General features: G+C 38.7%; 1 protein-coding gene across 1 annotated transcript; it reads left to right on the top strand.

Moving 5' to 3' along the window:
* The first annotated feature begins 10,352 nt into the window (after positions 1-10,352).
* LOC108708581 (17-beta-hydroxysteroid dehydrogenase type 6) lies at positions 10,353-16,715 on the top strand. Its single transcript, XM_018247451.2, has 5 exons — positions 10,353-10,476; positions 11,396-11,717; positions 14,499-14,757; positions 15,664-15,827; positions 16,076-16,715. Exons 2-5 carry the CDS (start codon positions 11,405-11,407, stop codon positions 16,282-16,284), a joined length of 945 nt encoding a protein of 314 aa, XP_018102940.1. The 5' UTR covers positions 10,353-10,476; positions 11,396-11,404; the 3' UTR covers positions 16,285-16,715.

Here is a 16,715-nt window from a genome sequence, read left to right as displayed (position 1 = left end):
CACCTAAATATAGATACGGCCCTGATCGTATTGTGACACTTCAGAAATTAAAAGGAGTTGTAAACCTATGCAATCCCTTTATAGTGTATTTTTCCTATTTAAAGATATAGCTGGAATTCTAATAATGTTCCATTGTGATTAAAGAAATATGGCATATTGAGTGCATGCCTGTGCTTGTGTTTTGCATGTGCTCTGGGCAATTTAGTTCTGCAACAGACACATCTGTTGCTCTAGCAATTACAGAACTACAATACCCAGCATCCACTTCCAGCTGAGCTGGTGATGTGCATTTTGGGACAGAAAAATCCATTGATGACGGGTAATAGTCTGTATAAAGGGACAAATAAAATAACATAAAATGATAATGCCCTCCCCCAAGTTCCCTAAAATGACAAGACTAACCTCAGACAGATGTTGTCTAAGATGGAGGATTTAATTGTGGCCCTATAAAGTCATAATAAACTGTGCTCATATTATACCTTAGTTTAGTACAAGGTACTGTTTTTATTATTACAGAGCAAATCATTTTTAAAAACTTTAAATATTTAGATAAAACTGAGTCTCTGGGAGATGGCCATCTTCTAATTCGGATAACGGGGTTTCCCTATAACAGATCCCATACCTGTACTAGTATATAACTGAGGTTCCCCAAAATATGGGGTTTTGAATATTCTTTTGCTTTCTTCGGTATTCTATCTTGGCTATCTGTTAACAGTTTGCTCTGGCATATTATTATTATTATTTACTGTTATTATAATATTGCTATGATTGCCCCTATTTTCCCTCTAGTTAAGATGCAAAAATATATAAAGTCCCTTACTACTGTAGGTTTGGGTTCAAGCCCCCTATTAATCTCCTCAAAGGGAAACCTGAAGGATCTCACAATAGAGTGAAGTTAAATGTGAGTCCATTTATACTCACTGTTTAGTTGGCCTGCCCGACAGATATCTGGCTATAAATTAGGCAGAAATTGATCAGGCAGGTTATTGGATCAAGGATCACAACTGTGCAATAATACAGTCCTCACCCAATGATAATGCCCTCCCCCAAGTTCCCTAATACCACAAGACTAACCTAGACAGACAGATGTGGTCTAAGATGGAGGATTTAATTGTGGCCCTATAAAGTCATAACTCATATACTACCAAAGCCCTGATACCAGAGGTCAAATATTAACTTCAGTAAGGCAGGAGGTAGGACTGTAGCTACAGAACTGCATGTTAGGGTTGCCACATGTCTGGTTTTGACCTGGACAACCCAGTTTTTTGAAGGGCTGCCCGGGTCTAAACTGTCTGTCCAGTTTTCCAAATTAGCAACACCAGGCAGGATTTCCTATGAATGATGTGGCGATTGGCCAATCATCAACCACCATATCATAGTTCCGCCCTTGATATTGTGGCACCCCCAATCGCATCACGGACCCGCCCCATTACATTGTGGCCCTGCCCCTAACACATAACAGTCCCACCCCCCTGCCCGGAGTTCCACCGCACAGAAGGTGGCAACCCTACTGCACATGCACCCTGTCTATATCTGCTCAGAAATAAGGAGTGTCTTGACCATGTATGTCAATTCCGTGTACTTTTCCTCTGTGAAATGTATATAAGCTGGGTCAAATAGGCGTGACATTTGAAGCTCTTTGTGTCATACAGTACTTGTTAAGTGTGACATTGGGACAAGCTTCCCAAGAATCCAATGTTTTGTCTAAAAAAGAAATCAGTTATTCCAAAGAACCTTCCTTGTCTTGGAGTCTTGTATAATAATAATAAGGTTCTGGTAAGCAAATTACCAACAGGTTATGCAAACTGTTGAATAAAATAATAATGTGTGTCAGTGACCGCCAACCAGCAAGCAGACAGCATTCCAGCATTTATATTTAAGGTCTTGAATGAATAAAGTCAAATAAATAAGAAAACCCGAAGACCAATTGCAAATTGTCTCACAATATCTCTTCATGCATCACATTATTTTAGCCTGATCTACCCCTTGGCTTCTCTTAGATAGGGCTCATTGCTTTGTGCAGGTAGGAGGCTGCATTATAACTGCCCTGTTCTAGGCAGAATCCAATTTGCTTTTCTTCCTGGGCACATGATACAACACACAACACTTTAACAATAAGTAGGGGGGCAGGTTCTATACATATATCATGTGCTTACCTTCAGAACAGCTTCAGCAGATGATAAACGTTGGGCAGCTGTTGCAAATGGCAGAACTTGGACGTGCTGTATGAGAGAGGCCCTCAGAATTACCAAAAGTAGGGCAAATATCATACAAAAAAGCTTAAATGGGCTTAGATGGATTGTTTGTAACAACTATAAACAACTGTTTTTTTTATGTTAACCAGCAACCCTGGGAATGGTGGGGAAAAAAAGATAAGTAAAATTCTTAGTTATTAGGTGAAAAACCAGGATCTATGAAATTAAGGGCTATTGTATCACTGTGGGGTATTGTACTCAGCAGAAACCAAAGGGTCACAGCTTCCACAATAATGGTATAAAACTGTGGTCCCCAAAATATAACAGTAAATGTATGGGACCTATTATACAGAATGCTCAGGACCAGGTTTTTTTAGTATTGTGAATCTTTCTGTAATTTGGATCTCCATACTTTAAGCCTACTAGAAAATCATGTAAACATTAAATAAACCCGATAGGCAGATTTTGCTACAGATAAGGATTAATTATATCTTAGTTTGGATCAAGTACAAGGTACAGTTACAGAGCGAATCATTTTTAAAGACTTGGATTATTTAGATAAAACTGAGTCTATGGGAGATGGTGATCTCGTCATTCGGATAACAGGGTTTCCCTATAACGGATCCTATACCTGTACTAGTATACAACTGAGGTTCCCAAAAATATAGGACTGTCTTCAGCAAGGGGATCTCAGAAATGTGAATTGGGGAGACTTACCTAAAGGAAAATACTGTGACATTTGGGTTTGCTGTATTTGTTAATCCTTGAAGCCCAACCTGAGAGCCACTCAATGGGAAATTTGGGTTGAATATTCTTTTGCTTTCTTCAGTATTCTATCTTGGCTTTCTGTTAACAGTTTGCTCTGACATATTATTATTATTGTTATTTACTGTTATTATAATATTGCTATGATTGCCCCTATTTTCCCCCTAGTTAAGATGCAAAAATATATATAAGTCCCTTACTACTGTAGGTTTGGGTTCAAGCCCCCTATTAATCTCCTCAAAGGGAAACCTGAAGGATCTCACGATAGAGTGAAGTTAAATGTGAGTGCTGGTAAGTGGGCACCATTCCATTTATACTCAATGTTTAGTTGGAAGAAACACATTGATTCTGGGTACATTGTGGCATGTTACTCAGAGTTAAACCTGTATATGCACTTGCTGACAGGTTGCTGATTTGTTCAAGCAATATAACCTTTATAACATGATCCCAAAAGTGATTCATGTTCTATTCTGAATTTCAGAGTCTGTGCATTGGACAAAAGGTGCAACAGGAGCTGATAATTTGCCTGTGCAAGTTGCTACCCCACAGGCCTGCCTGATATCTGGCTATAAATAAGGCAGATTTAATTTACGCATTGGATCGAGGCATTAATACAGTCCTCATTCTGAAGGCAAATGTTTGTATCAGCCTGATATTGCCCACTTCATTTGGTTACATATCGGTGAAAAATCAGCTTATTTGGTGATTTCACTTCAGCTTTTCTTAAACCCTTTTAGCTACACATAAAATTAAGTTCAGTCTTAAACAAATAGTCCTATGTGTTTTTTGTCTTATAATTTAATGGTGACACATGATACTTAATATTTTTAAGACATTAAAAAACCTTTCAGGTAAACCTAGTGTTTTCCAATAGCAAATAAGAATACTGGCTTTATTCTAGCTCCAATTGTTTTCTCTATATGTTACTCTTTTTCACAGTTCTACTAATGCCATGCTGTTATATTCCTACAGTAAAGACATCAGTTATAATGTGGCTCCCTCTCGTGGTGATTTTGAGACCACAAACTGCAAATAAATTGGGTTACGGCTACTGGAATGTTGACTAAGAGTGCTGAGAAAATAAAGAACATGGAGATTAGTGGCAGCCAGAGTGTTAGCTTTGCTGCCAAATTGGTTTTATATTTGTTTCATATTTGTTTTCATTTAAATTCTTTTTTTTTGTTAACTAATATAGATTGGCACAATGGCAAAATAATCATGTTTGATATTGGTTAAAATAAGTGTCCTCATAGCACTGAAGAGTTAATCTGGGTAAAAAAGATTTTAGTGTCCAACAAAAAAAAAATGAACCTCTGACCAAGTGTTGTTTGAAACATTTTGGGCATTGACAATGGCACAGAAGGCTCTGCAGCGCTTTCTCACTATTTCTGACTTTCTTGGATTAGCTGATGTGATACCTAGTCCAGTTACACTAAGAATAAAATCCCAGAGATACATAGTCAATGCATCCAGTATTGTAGGGACGGTGATTATATGTGGGGGATTATTTTGCATCACCAAGTTTGATGTTTTAAGTGGAATGTCTCGTAGAACAAAGACACCTATTGCCTCATTGCATTACCTGGTGAGACTAAGATGTCTACTTCTTACAGCAAAGACTTCTCCAATACCCTTTCTTGTTACAGATATGAGTAGCCCTGTTACAAGCAGAGATCAAAATGTGCTGGATGGCAAAAAAAGGAAGGAACAAAGTCACAGTCAACTTGACTTTGCCAGACAAATGCTTTAATTACTATAAAAGAGAAAGGTAAAGCCAGAGCAGAGAAGAGCTCCACCAAAGAATGGTAGTGGTCACAGGGGGTTGTAAGGTTAAGGGCAGCACCAGATTCTGACTAAGGTGCTGTCTGAGGCAGCTCCTGCAATGCCGCCCCCCCTCACCAGCTTACGTGTCGGGAGGGGAGGCAGAAACACTATTGTGGAGAGCGCAATTGCGCTCTCTCGCAATAGTACAGCCGAATTTCCGGTTTAAAAACCGGAAATTCGGCTCTTAAGGGTGTAGGAGCGGCTTTTTGCTGCCCCTGGAATCCTTTCAGGCGCTGCCACCTGAGGCGAGCTACTCAGCTCGCCTCATTGGCGGAGCGCCCCTGGTTAAGGGGCTTATTTATAAAAGGTTAAATTGTGTTTTTCCCCAAAAAAATTAAGGTTTTCTAGGATAGTTTCAGTAAAAACTTGAATTTCTCGGGATAAAATAAATACTCAAATTTTTCATGATTTATTCTGCCTTAAAGCTGCATAAAGCTTGAATCCAAAAATACTCCAGCTAAAACCTGTCAAGGTCATGTAGAAGTCAATGGCAGAGGACCCTTGAACCATTAGAAGATGTTTTTAGCCTTCATGTTTTTCTTGTTTTTTTCCGGCGGTTTGCATTCGAAAATGCGATCAGTTCAATGATAACAATCAATTTGAGTATTAAAGTTTTTCCCCCCAATTGCATTGATTCGAGTTTTTTACATTCTGTTTTTTTCATAAATAAGCAAACCTTCGAGTTGTGAGTTGATTCGAGGTAGAAAAAAGCCTCACAAACTCGACCCTTGATAAATAACCCAATAAGTGTTAGACCTTCCTATGCATAGTAAAAGTGTGCAGTTGTGTCAATAATCCTGGAGTAAGGAGACCCCATTCCACTGTAATGCAAGAAATAGTATAGTTTTACTATTGTAGAATATACCGTAGTCAGAATAGGATTTCTAGGCAATCTTATTCAGCACAAGCACTTTTGATTGAACACCCAGAAAGTTATATACAGTTAGGAATTTATTGATTCAGAGGAATCAACATAAGGCTTTACTATTAATACTTTTCTACAATACAACAGTGAAAATATAATCAACCTCTTGTTAGATATATCTGTTTGAACTTCAGGCATTAAGCATGAAGAGTCATTTACAAGGAAAACCACAGATGCAGTTGTGCAGCTTTTGGCACAGTTGATGCACAAAACCACTACTTTCAATTCCAAATAGTTGTATTCGGCACCCTTATTTAGTTCTGACTTCTTGGTTTTCTGCTCATAAGGTGGCATAGGCATTTCTCACTTTTCCATTGGGAAAGTTGCCAAGATGAAACACCAGGAAACCTGGGTGCAATGGGGCTAAGAGTAGAGAGATAAAGAGACACTCGTTGGTGTTAAGCACTGTATCTAATTTGTAGTACAATATATTAATAAAGGGTTCACCTTCAAGTTAACTTTTAGTATGTTATATAATGGCCAACTTTTCAATTGGTCTTCATTATTTATTTTTATAGTTTTTAAATGAATTGCCTTCTTGTGATTCTTTCCAGCTTTCAAATGGAGGTGACTGACCCCATTTAAACAACAAATGTTCTGAAAGGCTCCAAATATATTGTTACTGCTATGTTGTATTACTCATCCTTCTCTTCAGGCCTCTCCTAATCATATTCCAATCAAATCAATGCATAGTTCTAAGGATTATTTGTACCCATAGCAACCAGATTACTGGAGAGCTGCTGAATAAAAAGCTAAATAACTCAAAAGCCACAAATAATAAAACATGAAAACCAATTGCAAATTGTCTTATCTACATCATACTAAAAGTTTAACTTTAATATTCAATATGACTGTTATTTTGAAATGTATTATTCAACAGTGCCACTTTTTATACTCCATATATATGAATGCAATATATATATAATAGTGATGCTAGGGCCATGCAGTACCTCTGTTATCATGCCCCCCCAACAATTCTGTTTAACTGTTTATCACAGCATGTACAGTATAAATAAATAGAGAGATAATGGATGTGATCAAGAGATTTGAACATAATAAGACAAGCATGTCTTCTGCTCATAAGAATGTCTTAAAATGGAATAATACCTAAGGGATGTATTCTCCACGGGTGCTCAGAACCTATAAAGAACATTTAAAGACACACTACATGGAGAGAGTTACACAGTTGAAAAGAGTGTTGGCAATTTCAGAAATCAGGTCCACTTCATCTTTTCTTGGATTGTTGCTCTACAGTCATCATAGTATGTGTGAGCATAAAATACACAAAATGAAAGGCTTAGTAAAATACATAAGTACAATGGAAGTGCTGGCCAAGTTAGCCACAAACATACAAAAGAGAGGGGTTTGATTAATGCACTTCTCCCGGTCTCCTGCTTCACCAGTAATTTAGTGTATAGGCAAGTGCGTATACTTTCAACAACAGGGGTCTCCAGTCACAAAGCCACTGAATTGACAAGCTTGTCTTGGCTTTGTGACTGGAGATCCGAGTTGTGTGCGAGCAGGTCTATCCTGCTTAGACAAATACAACAGAGAAGCATTACGTATAATTATCTGTTCATAATGTGGCCTTTTTTGCAGCAGTCAGGTGAACCCCAACCCTACCACTAATTTTGCATCGCATTTGCACTTATGCCCAAACATTAATAATGTCAGTAGCAAGCATGGATACTCTCTTGCAAGCTGTGGCTCTAGGTCAAGGAAAAACTATTTTTATCCTATTACTGTGTTTCCATGTATTGGTTACCATAGTAGGCCTGTATATTAGATAATGTACCCCTTCAGTCTAATGGCTGCTCCTTGTAGCAAGAAAGCTTATTTTATTTATAGAATTAATGAAGAAAAGGCAATGGTAGTTCATTCAAATGAACTCCATAATATGCTGAAACTGATTGTATCCCTTCACTAGTTAATTTCATGCCTATCACTATGAGCTTTTACTAGTGTCGTTTTTGGCCTCATTAATACAAATAACATCTTTTGAAACCATTGTTTAACATAGGCTTGTATTACCCCTTGTTTTAAACATCCTTAATCTCTGCCAGGAATCTGGTTGCAGTTCTTGTAAGCATTAAGCGCATCATTACTGTGATGGAAGTCTAGCGAAGGTTAATATAAACACTATTGTAGTAAACATTAAAATGAGACTTCTGCTTATTCATACTATGTCTCATCTGGGAATATGTGCTCTTTGTTTTACTTATCTGCTCCGTGTATGAGACTATGAGAAGAAGAGGAGCTATGTACAGTATACTTTTCATTGCCTATATACTGTAAATATATATATATATATGGATATACAGTATATACAGTATATATGCTAAGCTCTTTGCCAATTTCCATAAGCCAGATCTGTAGGGATGAGATTCCGTGAATTCACCACCTCTTCCGTGAACAGATACTTCATCACCGTTCCCTTGTGAAAACGTACCACCAGTTTCAAAGCAGGAATTCTTGTTTTAACACTTCCCACTAAAAGACATTTCCTCCCATTACCTTGAGGTATAAAACTTTCCATTCTCCTTTTAGCCAGGCTGAATAAAGTAGGGTAGCACATTAGCTTGCTATTTGGGAAATCTCTCAACACGTTTCGCTTATCCTGCCTGGACCTTCACATTCTCATTTGTAAGTATTTTAATTGGATATTAGAAGAAATGCAAAGAAATGTGTATGGCATATTTTCATTTAATGTACAGCAAGGAATAGCCCTACTGTCATCACATAATTTCCCTCTTTCCTTACCTTTTGTGTCTTTTTGTCACATAGAAGGTACTGTGTAAAAAAAGGTATCTAGTCTCTTTTTTAGCATTTATTTTGCTCTTTTTAGTAATTCTGCATATTATAGTCATATATATACAGTTATAGAATGTATTATCTGGAATACTTAGGACCCCGGGTTTACCAGATAAGAGATCTTTCTGTAATTTGGATTTCCATACATTAAAGATGGCCATACACTATAAGATCCGCTCGTTTGCCAAGGTTGCCAAATGAGTGGATCTTAACCCGATATGCCCACTAACGGCTGGTCAATATCGGGTGAATCCTAACATTTGGCCCTGGGGCTGAACGATCGGATTACAATGTTACAAATGGGTGCTGACGGGTCGCGGGACCACATCAACTAGCCAATGCGGTCCTGGATCGTTGAAAAAACTTGACCAATCGATATCTGGCCGACTTTTTACCTGATATCGATCAGGAGGACCCGTGGGGAGCCCCCATACATGGGCAGATGAAATGCCGAATCAGACTAAAAGACTGATAGCGGCAGCTTTAATATGCCCGTGTATGGCCACCTTTAGTCTGCTAAAAATCATGTAAGCCAGTGCTGTCGAGCTTCTGTAGTACTGATGGCTGGAGTTTTTCTGGCCTACATGGAGGATGGCCGATAATGGAAGCCAGTTTTGACTAGTGATGGGTGAATTTATTCGCCAGGCGCTAATTTGACGTGAATTTCCACGTTTCTCCGCCGGTGAATAAATTTGCAAATTTTGCAACTACAATTCCGATGCTGGCAACAATTCCGACGCCGGGGACAATTAAAGGCGTCCATTGACTTTAATGTGCTTCTGAATTGTCGCCGATGCCGACGGCAAAATGCAAATTTTTCAGCGAAACAGGAGAAATTTAACCATCACTAGTGTTGACCACTCTCTGTTTTTAAACCACACCAACTTTCAACCACACCTATGTTACCACATGAACTTTTAAGACCATGTCCACATTAATTAATGATGGTAGCACACCAAAAAACCAAATGGTTAGTGCTCACTGCAGGGATATCACTCATATGTTTACTTCATATTAAAACATACATGTGTGATCAGAACAGGGCTTTAGGGGTGTAAACAGGGCCGGGCCAAGCCGGCCGGGCGCCCTAGGCAACCTAGGCAAGATGGGTTCTTAGTGCTTTGAAGGGAAAAGTCTTATTGGTCATGGTAGGGAATTCAAGAGAAAGGCTGAAGCTGGAGAGAAGTCTTGCAGTCAATACGTTGAAGTGATGAAAGGAGAAGAAAGGAAAAAGTGAGATGAAAAGCAAAGGTTGCTTGAAGGAGTGTATTTTAAGATTAGAGCTGGGATATAATGAGGAACTTCATGTTAAGGGTCTTGAATGTGTTAGTAATATGAAATTGATTGATCTGAGAAGAAACTTAGAGCCAGTAAATGTGTTTCCATAGTGGAACAGCTGATATATATTAGTTAGGAGGCACCCCCATGCAGGTCAAAGTGGGAATTCACATGCATGGAGGACTTGCATCATAGAGTCCCAATACTCAGTATCCCTGAGCTTGAGTAATGTTTTTCAGTGGTTTAAAAATTTCTAATTTCAACCCTGAAAAACCTAAACTATGCAATGGCCACTAGTAGTACCCATATTATAAGGGTGCTTTTCATTGTCACAGGAAAACAAATCAATTAGCCATAACAAAATGACTCTTTTATTCATTACACTGTATTATAGTTGGCAGGCCAGACTAAGAACTATTCTCCCCACACCCCCGGGCCCTTGCTGATGACACAGTGTTCTTTGTTTTCTTTGAAGCATCTTTGCCAGTGGTGCTTGTAAGCATCCTCACTAATGTAATTAGCTCTCACATGCAATACACATCTGGAATCCTTGAAATAAGGCGGGCTCAGGAATGCTGCTGGGATTGCCAAGAAGTAGCTGTAGCATTTCTTTCTCTAGTTTATTGTTTAGTTTGCAGCCCAGGGAGGATCATTTAGTCCAGCCATTCTGTTTTCCAGGTAAAAACTTTGGGAAATACTGCGATGGGAAATACTGCGACAGCAAACGAGATGAACTGTCATTTGAAGTAGCTTAGGTGGTTACTGACGGTGAGGGCAATGAGGTTGTGAGTGCCCTGCCAGGTGATTGTAGATTCTATTAATGCCTTTAGGAAAGGCTTGGATGGTTTCTTGAACAAGGTTAATATCAAAGCCTGTTGTGATAGTAAAATCTACAGTTAGTTTAGTATAGATATTCATTTATATATAGTATATATATATATATATATATATATATATATATATGTGCACTTGGGGTTTCATTTGGAGGGGTTGGACTAGATGGGCTTTTGTCTTTTTCAACTCAACTTAACTATGTAAAATAAGAGCACTAATTTCACATTATTCTACACCACTGCATACAGAATAAGCAGTACAGACTAAAGGGGTGATTTACTTATGCCCTGCCTCAAGTGCAGCTTGAAGGGAGAAGTATGTAGGCTTCCCTTTCCCTTTCCCTACCTATCCCCTAACATGAACGTCATTGAACGCACAATTCAGGGAGAGTTTGCAAACCCAGGATGCAATGAAGCCCTGTACTTTCATTATACTTGCCCTATAACAGGTTATAAGGACAGGACTGTCCAGCACAAAGTACAGAGTCCATTCAGTCCTGCGCAGAAATACATAAACACCATGGAGCAAACTCTTGCACTGCTCTCCTGGAACATAGTAAATGCCCAGGATTCACCTATCCTACTACTTAAATAGGACTATTTTACTTTTTTTTTAACAGGTTAATTATGAAGAATATATAAGAATTATCAATAAAATGTATTTTTAAATTTTGTTTTTTCAAAGTGCAAAGTTAAAGTTTAGTTTTCCTTTAAATCAATTTTCCTTTTTTATTCTTTTTTTTTTTTTTACTTACATGAACTAGCTCCTCAACATGTGGCTCCTTCTGCTGTTGCTTTTGGCCCTTTCCTTTCTGTACAGGTGGAACAGACAGAGACAAATGCTAAGGATTCTCACAGATAAATATGTGCTAATCACCGGCTGTGACTCTGGATTTGGAAACCATTTGGCAAAGAGTCTGGACAAACGGGGGATGCAGGTACTTGCTGCCTGTCTGACTGAGATAGGAGCTGAGGCCCTGAAGAAGGAAGCATCAAGTAGACTGCAGACAGTGATACTAGATGTTACTGACAGCCAAAGTGTAAAATCCACTGCTCAATGGGTCACTGGTATAGTAGGAGATACAGGTAAGTGAACCCCAAAGGTTACAATTATTAATTGCTAAAAGCTGCAAAGTACCATAATCCATAGCACTTGTTTAAAAGCAAATATCTTATTGGTTGCTATTTGTTACTGCAAACTTTGCCTTTTATTACATATGGAGGTAGACTTTCAAGACTTCAAAGGTTCGATCAGACTTTCTAATAAATCAATCTATCTGGCTTATAGTCTTTTCCCCATTGTGTTTTGCAGTCATCTGCACTAGAAAACAACAAAAGAGTGGATGATGTCCCAACATGGATGCCCATTCACATTTTGGTCTTTCTTGCCAACCATTGTTAAGGAATATCGAATTCTAAAATGAAGCATTTACTAGAATAAATGGGTGATGTTGTATGCTGATAATGTATTGTAGTAATGTCCAACTTTTCCACCTGTGCTTCCACCTTGTTTGTAGATCATATTTTAATACCAAATATTAAATATTAATGGTGTCACAATAAACAATACAAATCTATGGAGCTTTTGAGAGGCTATGGGGCAAATTCACAAAAGCACAAAGCTGCTAACGCTAGCGCAAATTCGCCAGCGTGACGTCATTTCGTTACTTCACTGATTTACTAACGGGTATTCGACTACTCTAGCGCTACTTCACACCCTTACACCAGGTGAAGTTGCACTATGGCGAAGGGGCGTAACTACGCTAATTCACTAACTTGCGCATTTTACTGAACGTTACCTCTTGCGCCAGACTTTACTTTGCCAGGTCAGACCAGGCGAAGTTCAATACAATAGATAGGAGTTTGTCCAAAAATAGTTAACATTTTTTCTAAGTCCCAAACAACGCTGGCGTCTTTTACTTTTTTAAGGGTGATAGGCTGAAAAATAGAGTACATTTTTTTGAGGGTACCCTCCTTTCCCCCTACATTTCCTAACCTATGGCAACTCAGCGATACAGTGGGCACATGTGTAGGGCAATAGAAACCTTTATTTTATAAAGGTTTCCTGGGCTTGTGTAATGTAATGTAGTTGCTGCAGCATATTCAGTACGTCCATTATATTTTAACTTTGCGCTGTATGCAAATTACTGTAAGAGCGTAACTTCGCTTTGCCTGACGAAGTAACTGTAGCGCAACTTTGCTACCGTTCGCCTCCCTGATCGCAACTTCGCATTTTAATGAATTTGCGTAGCGCTGGTGAAACTACGCCTGGCGAAGTGCGACAAAGCTTCAGATCTTAGTGAATTTATAAAATCAATGTAACGGCTTGCTACTTTTCCATAAATGGTATTTTTGGCAGGGGGTTCTGTACAATCAGTAAGGAAAAAAGGCCCAATCAGAAGTTGAAAGTAAACCTGACCCTCACACAAGACTTCGCTGTAGCTTGTTACCATTCCATATAATGTTATTTTCCCTGTTCTTTGTACCACCTCACTCCCATATATATGTATAATCAACACCCACAAATTTGTAAAAATAAAACCTATTAATTAAATCTATTGTAGTAATCAGGGGCGTAACTATAGAGGAAGCAGACCCTGCGGCTGCAGGGGGCCCAGGAGGTATAGGGGCCCCATGAGGCCCTAATTCATATACAATTTCAATAAATATTGAAAAAACAGGACAACCTCTGGATATGTTGGGGGCCCTAAAATTAATTTGTTGTGGGGCCCAGTAACATCTAGTTATGCCACTGGTAGCAATTTGATTGCTATTTCAGGGTCAGAATATGAATTTTATTTAAGTAAATTTGAATAACTTGCCTTTTTGCATGCCCCACTGTAATAACTTGGAGAGGGAGTTCAACTGATGAATTTGTCTACTAAGGCAACCTGTTTACTTATTTACATTACTATTTAACCTTGATGTTGCATGTGACAGAGAAGCTAAACACTTGCTAAAGATTTGTTGGAGGCCTCAGTCACCCTCCACACAATTTTAATTTAAACAATGGAAACATTGATCTAATTTCACATCACAATCGCCCCTATTAAATTGGGAACTGTAAGTGGAAAGACATTTACAAAACAATCACGTTGTAGTTACTGAAGTACAATATTTTGCATAAAGTATAGTTATTGTTCCTTACCTTGCTGAACACTTAAAGCATTGTCCTCATGTTCTTTCCTTAATGCCATCTTATTTGGGATTGTACATATTTTCAACAGAAAACATACTTGCTATGCAAAAAATAGCAATAAATTTCCCCTGGATGAGACCTTAACCTCCCAACTACTAACCCAGTGAACATATTTGCGGGAATGTAATTAAATAAAAATAAAAAATATTCACAAAGCGAAGTTATGCATTTGTGCGAACAAATTTGCCTTTGTGCAAATTAAATATAGCTTTTGCGAATCCGGAAACTGCTTAGCGACCACTTCCGACAGGGGTAGAAGGTTTGCGAATTTTATACTTTCTGCCAGTGCGCATTAAATGTAATAAAACTTTTAACTGAAAAAGTTATGTTTGCTCTAAAAGATTAAGACACCTTCAAGTACTTCTTAAAAGTGGGCAATGCGCAATTAAAATTCGCAATGCAATAAGAGTCTAAGGAAGAGTATTACATTGCGAAATGTGAATTTTTTTTCTTATTTGTGCAAATTTCTCAGTATATTGCATCTTTAATGATCAGAACTCAGCTATATGCTGGACTAGGGTACAGTGGAGAATGCAAGCGGAACTCTGCTGACCCTTATACTAGTCCCACACTTGGACTGGTATTGATTGGTATCGCTGATATGTGGATGACAGATTTTCTTAATATTTAATGTACCCCCTCAACTATATCTTCTGCTTTCCCCTCAGGTCTCTGGGGATTGGTAAATAATGCTGGCACTTCGATTCCATCAGCTCCAAATGAATGGCTAACAAAGGAGGATTTTTCTAAAGTTCTAAATGTAAATCTGCTGGGTACCATTGATGTGACGCTGGGTGTGCTGCCTCTTATTAGAAAATCAAAGGGGAGAATCATCAACATGTCTAGTGTCATGGGTAGATTAGCTTTCATTGGAGGCGGATACAGCATCTCCAGACATGGGGTAGAAGCATTTTCTGATTCCTTAAGGTAATTCTTTAAAGCATGGTATTCATGACTGATTAATGACACATTAAATGTCCAGGCTTTATCACAGTCAGAGTAACATTGTTGCGTTGGTTTGCTGCCATTCAGCCACAAGTGTTGGAGTGGTTGGACACTAGACAAGTTGCACAGTTGGCATTCCAGTTCATACCACAAGTGTTTAGCTGGGTTGAAGTCATGACTCTGTGTAGGCCACTCTGGTTCTTTCACTCCTTTCCCAGGAAATCCATTCTGTACAGACTTTGCTTTTTCGCACGGGGCATTATTGTGCTGAAAGAGCCCAGCAACAGGCCAGCCAGGTGCCGTACGCAACCTGGCCAGTCGAGTCACTGAATAGTTGCATGCACACACTAATAGGCTCACAGCCAGCAATGAGAGTGAGGAGAGAGGGGACCAGACTAGGGGTAAGAAGCAGAGATGGTACGTGCCTGGTGCCCCAAAGTTTGCACCCTAGGCACGTGTGTACTCTGCCTACCTCTAGTTTCGGCCCTAAAAGGGCCTTCATCAAACGATTCCAGAAAGCAGAATGCACCCACTTGTCAAGAATTCATTGTACACTACAGGGTTATGGTTTGTGATGTTAGTGCAGCTGCTCATTTGTAAAAAATTCATGCCCCAATGAATTGCCTTGCATTAATATTGCACTGATGAACTCAACAGTGAGTGTACAAACTGAGGACATGTCAGTTTAGGCACAAATAAACAATTAAAGTGATTTGTTGTATTGTTATTGGACATGTTTGAACAATAAACCAGAATATTATGCTGAATAAACAAATTTCCGCTGATTAAGAGGATGAGTTTTCATAAGACCATAACTTTCACCACTTTTTATTCTACAGGTTCCTGTCTAAGTCATTGTTTTATTTATGATTTTCTTTGTTATCGCAGACGTGATCTTCAACCCTTTGGCGTCAGGGTTTCCATCATTGAACCTACAACTTACAGAACACCAGCTACAGACCTAAAAGCCACCCTCGAGAGCATCCATGCTATTTGGAACAAATGCCCTAAGCACATACAAAACAGTTATGGGCAACAGTATTTCTTGGACTGTGAGTACATGCGTGTGTTATTGCGGTAGCAAATGAATGCCCCATCCAGTCAATGAATGAACCCTCACTATACAGGATGGCTGTTATGTAGGTTGAACATATGCTAAGGGAAATTTTAAACATTAGATTGCATGATAACTGCAGTTTTGCTACTTACCATCAACCATCTGTCATGCAATGTAATGGTTCTTTATACAGTTTTAAATGTTTATTTTTACATATCAAGTTTTTTTTCTTTCATTTTTCAGACTGCAAAGTAATCAGGCAAAAATTATCTAAGTGCAGCCCTCATGTGTCTCAGGTCACAGACTGTATGGAACATGCACTGACTGCAGTAAATCCATGGACACGCTATTCTGCAGGATGGAAAACTAAGCTCTTCTACCTCCCATTGTCCTACTTCCCTACTGTTGTATCTGACTACCTGCTGAGTCACTCTTTTTCCAGGCCAACCTGACTCTTTACAAATGAATCACTGACAAAACGATTTACATGGCCTATTTCAAAATGTGCTTAGGTCTCCTCCAAAGGCATCCAGTAGACTCATTCAGGATTTATCACCCTTGTTGGTTCTTAGGTGGGTACTAGGCAGTCAGTCACTTTCACATTTAGCCAGAACAGGAGATCTCAGAAGCAGAAAATTGACCTATCCTGATGTAATGGTGAGATTAATTAATTATCATTGCAATTAACAAAACCCAGCAAGTGGTAGGTGATTTTGAATAAATTTGCTTCACAAATAATCTTTAGCATTTTTTGCTCATTGTAGCTGAAACATAGAGGCTCACTTAAAAAAGTGTGATTTGTGCCAGTTTTTTGCACTTGATTGCACCACATTACTTTCTCACAGTGCAACACTTTTCCACTGGGCACTTGTAACTGTGAAAA

This window comes from Xenopus laevis, chromosome 2L (genome assembly GCF_017654675.1).
Source record: "Xenopus laevis strain J_2021 chromosome 2L, Xenopus_laevis_v10.1, whole genome shotgun sequence".
Lineage (NCBI taxonomy): Eukaryota > Metazoa > Chordata > Amphibia > Anura > Pipidae > Xenopus > Xenopus laevis.
The sequence above is the reverse complement of the archived record's forward strand: the minus strand, read 5'-3'. Positions and strand labels throughout refer to the sequence as shown.

What these genes read in the sequence shown, in the direction of transcription:
- LOC108708581 (XM_018247451.2), top strand. Translation starts at nt 11,405, where the DNA reads ATGTGGCTCCTTCTGCTGTTGCTTTTGGCCCTTTCCTTTCTGTACAGG. An exon ending in TGGTATAGTAGGAGATACAG is followed by an intron (nt 11,718 to 14,498) that starts GTAAGTGAACCC and finishes CTTTCCCCTCAG; the next exon opens with GTCTCTGGGGATTGGTAAAT. An exon ending in GCAACAGTATTTCTTGGACT is followed by an intron (nt 15,828 to 16,075) that starts GTGAGTACATGC and finishes TTCATTTTTCAG; the next exon opens with ACTGCAAAGTAATCAGGCAA.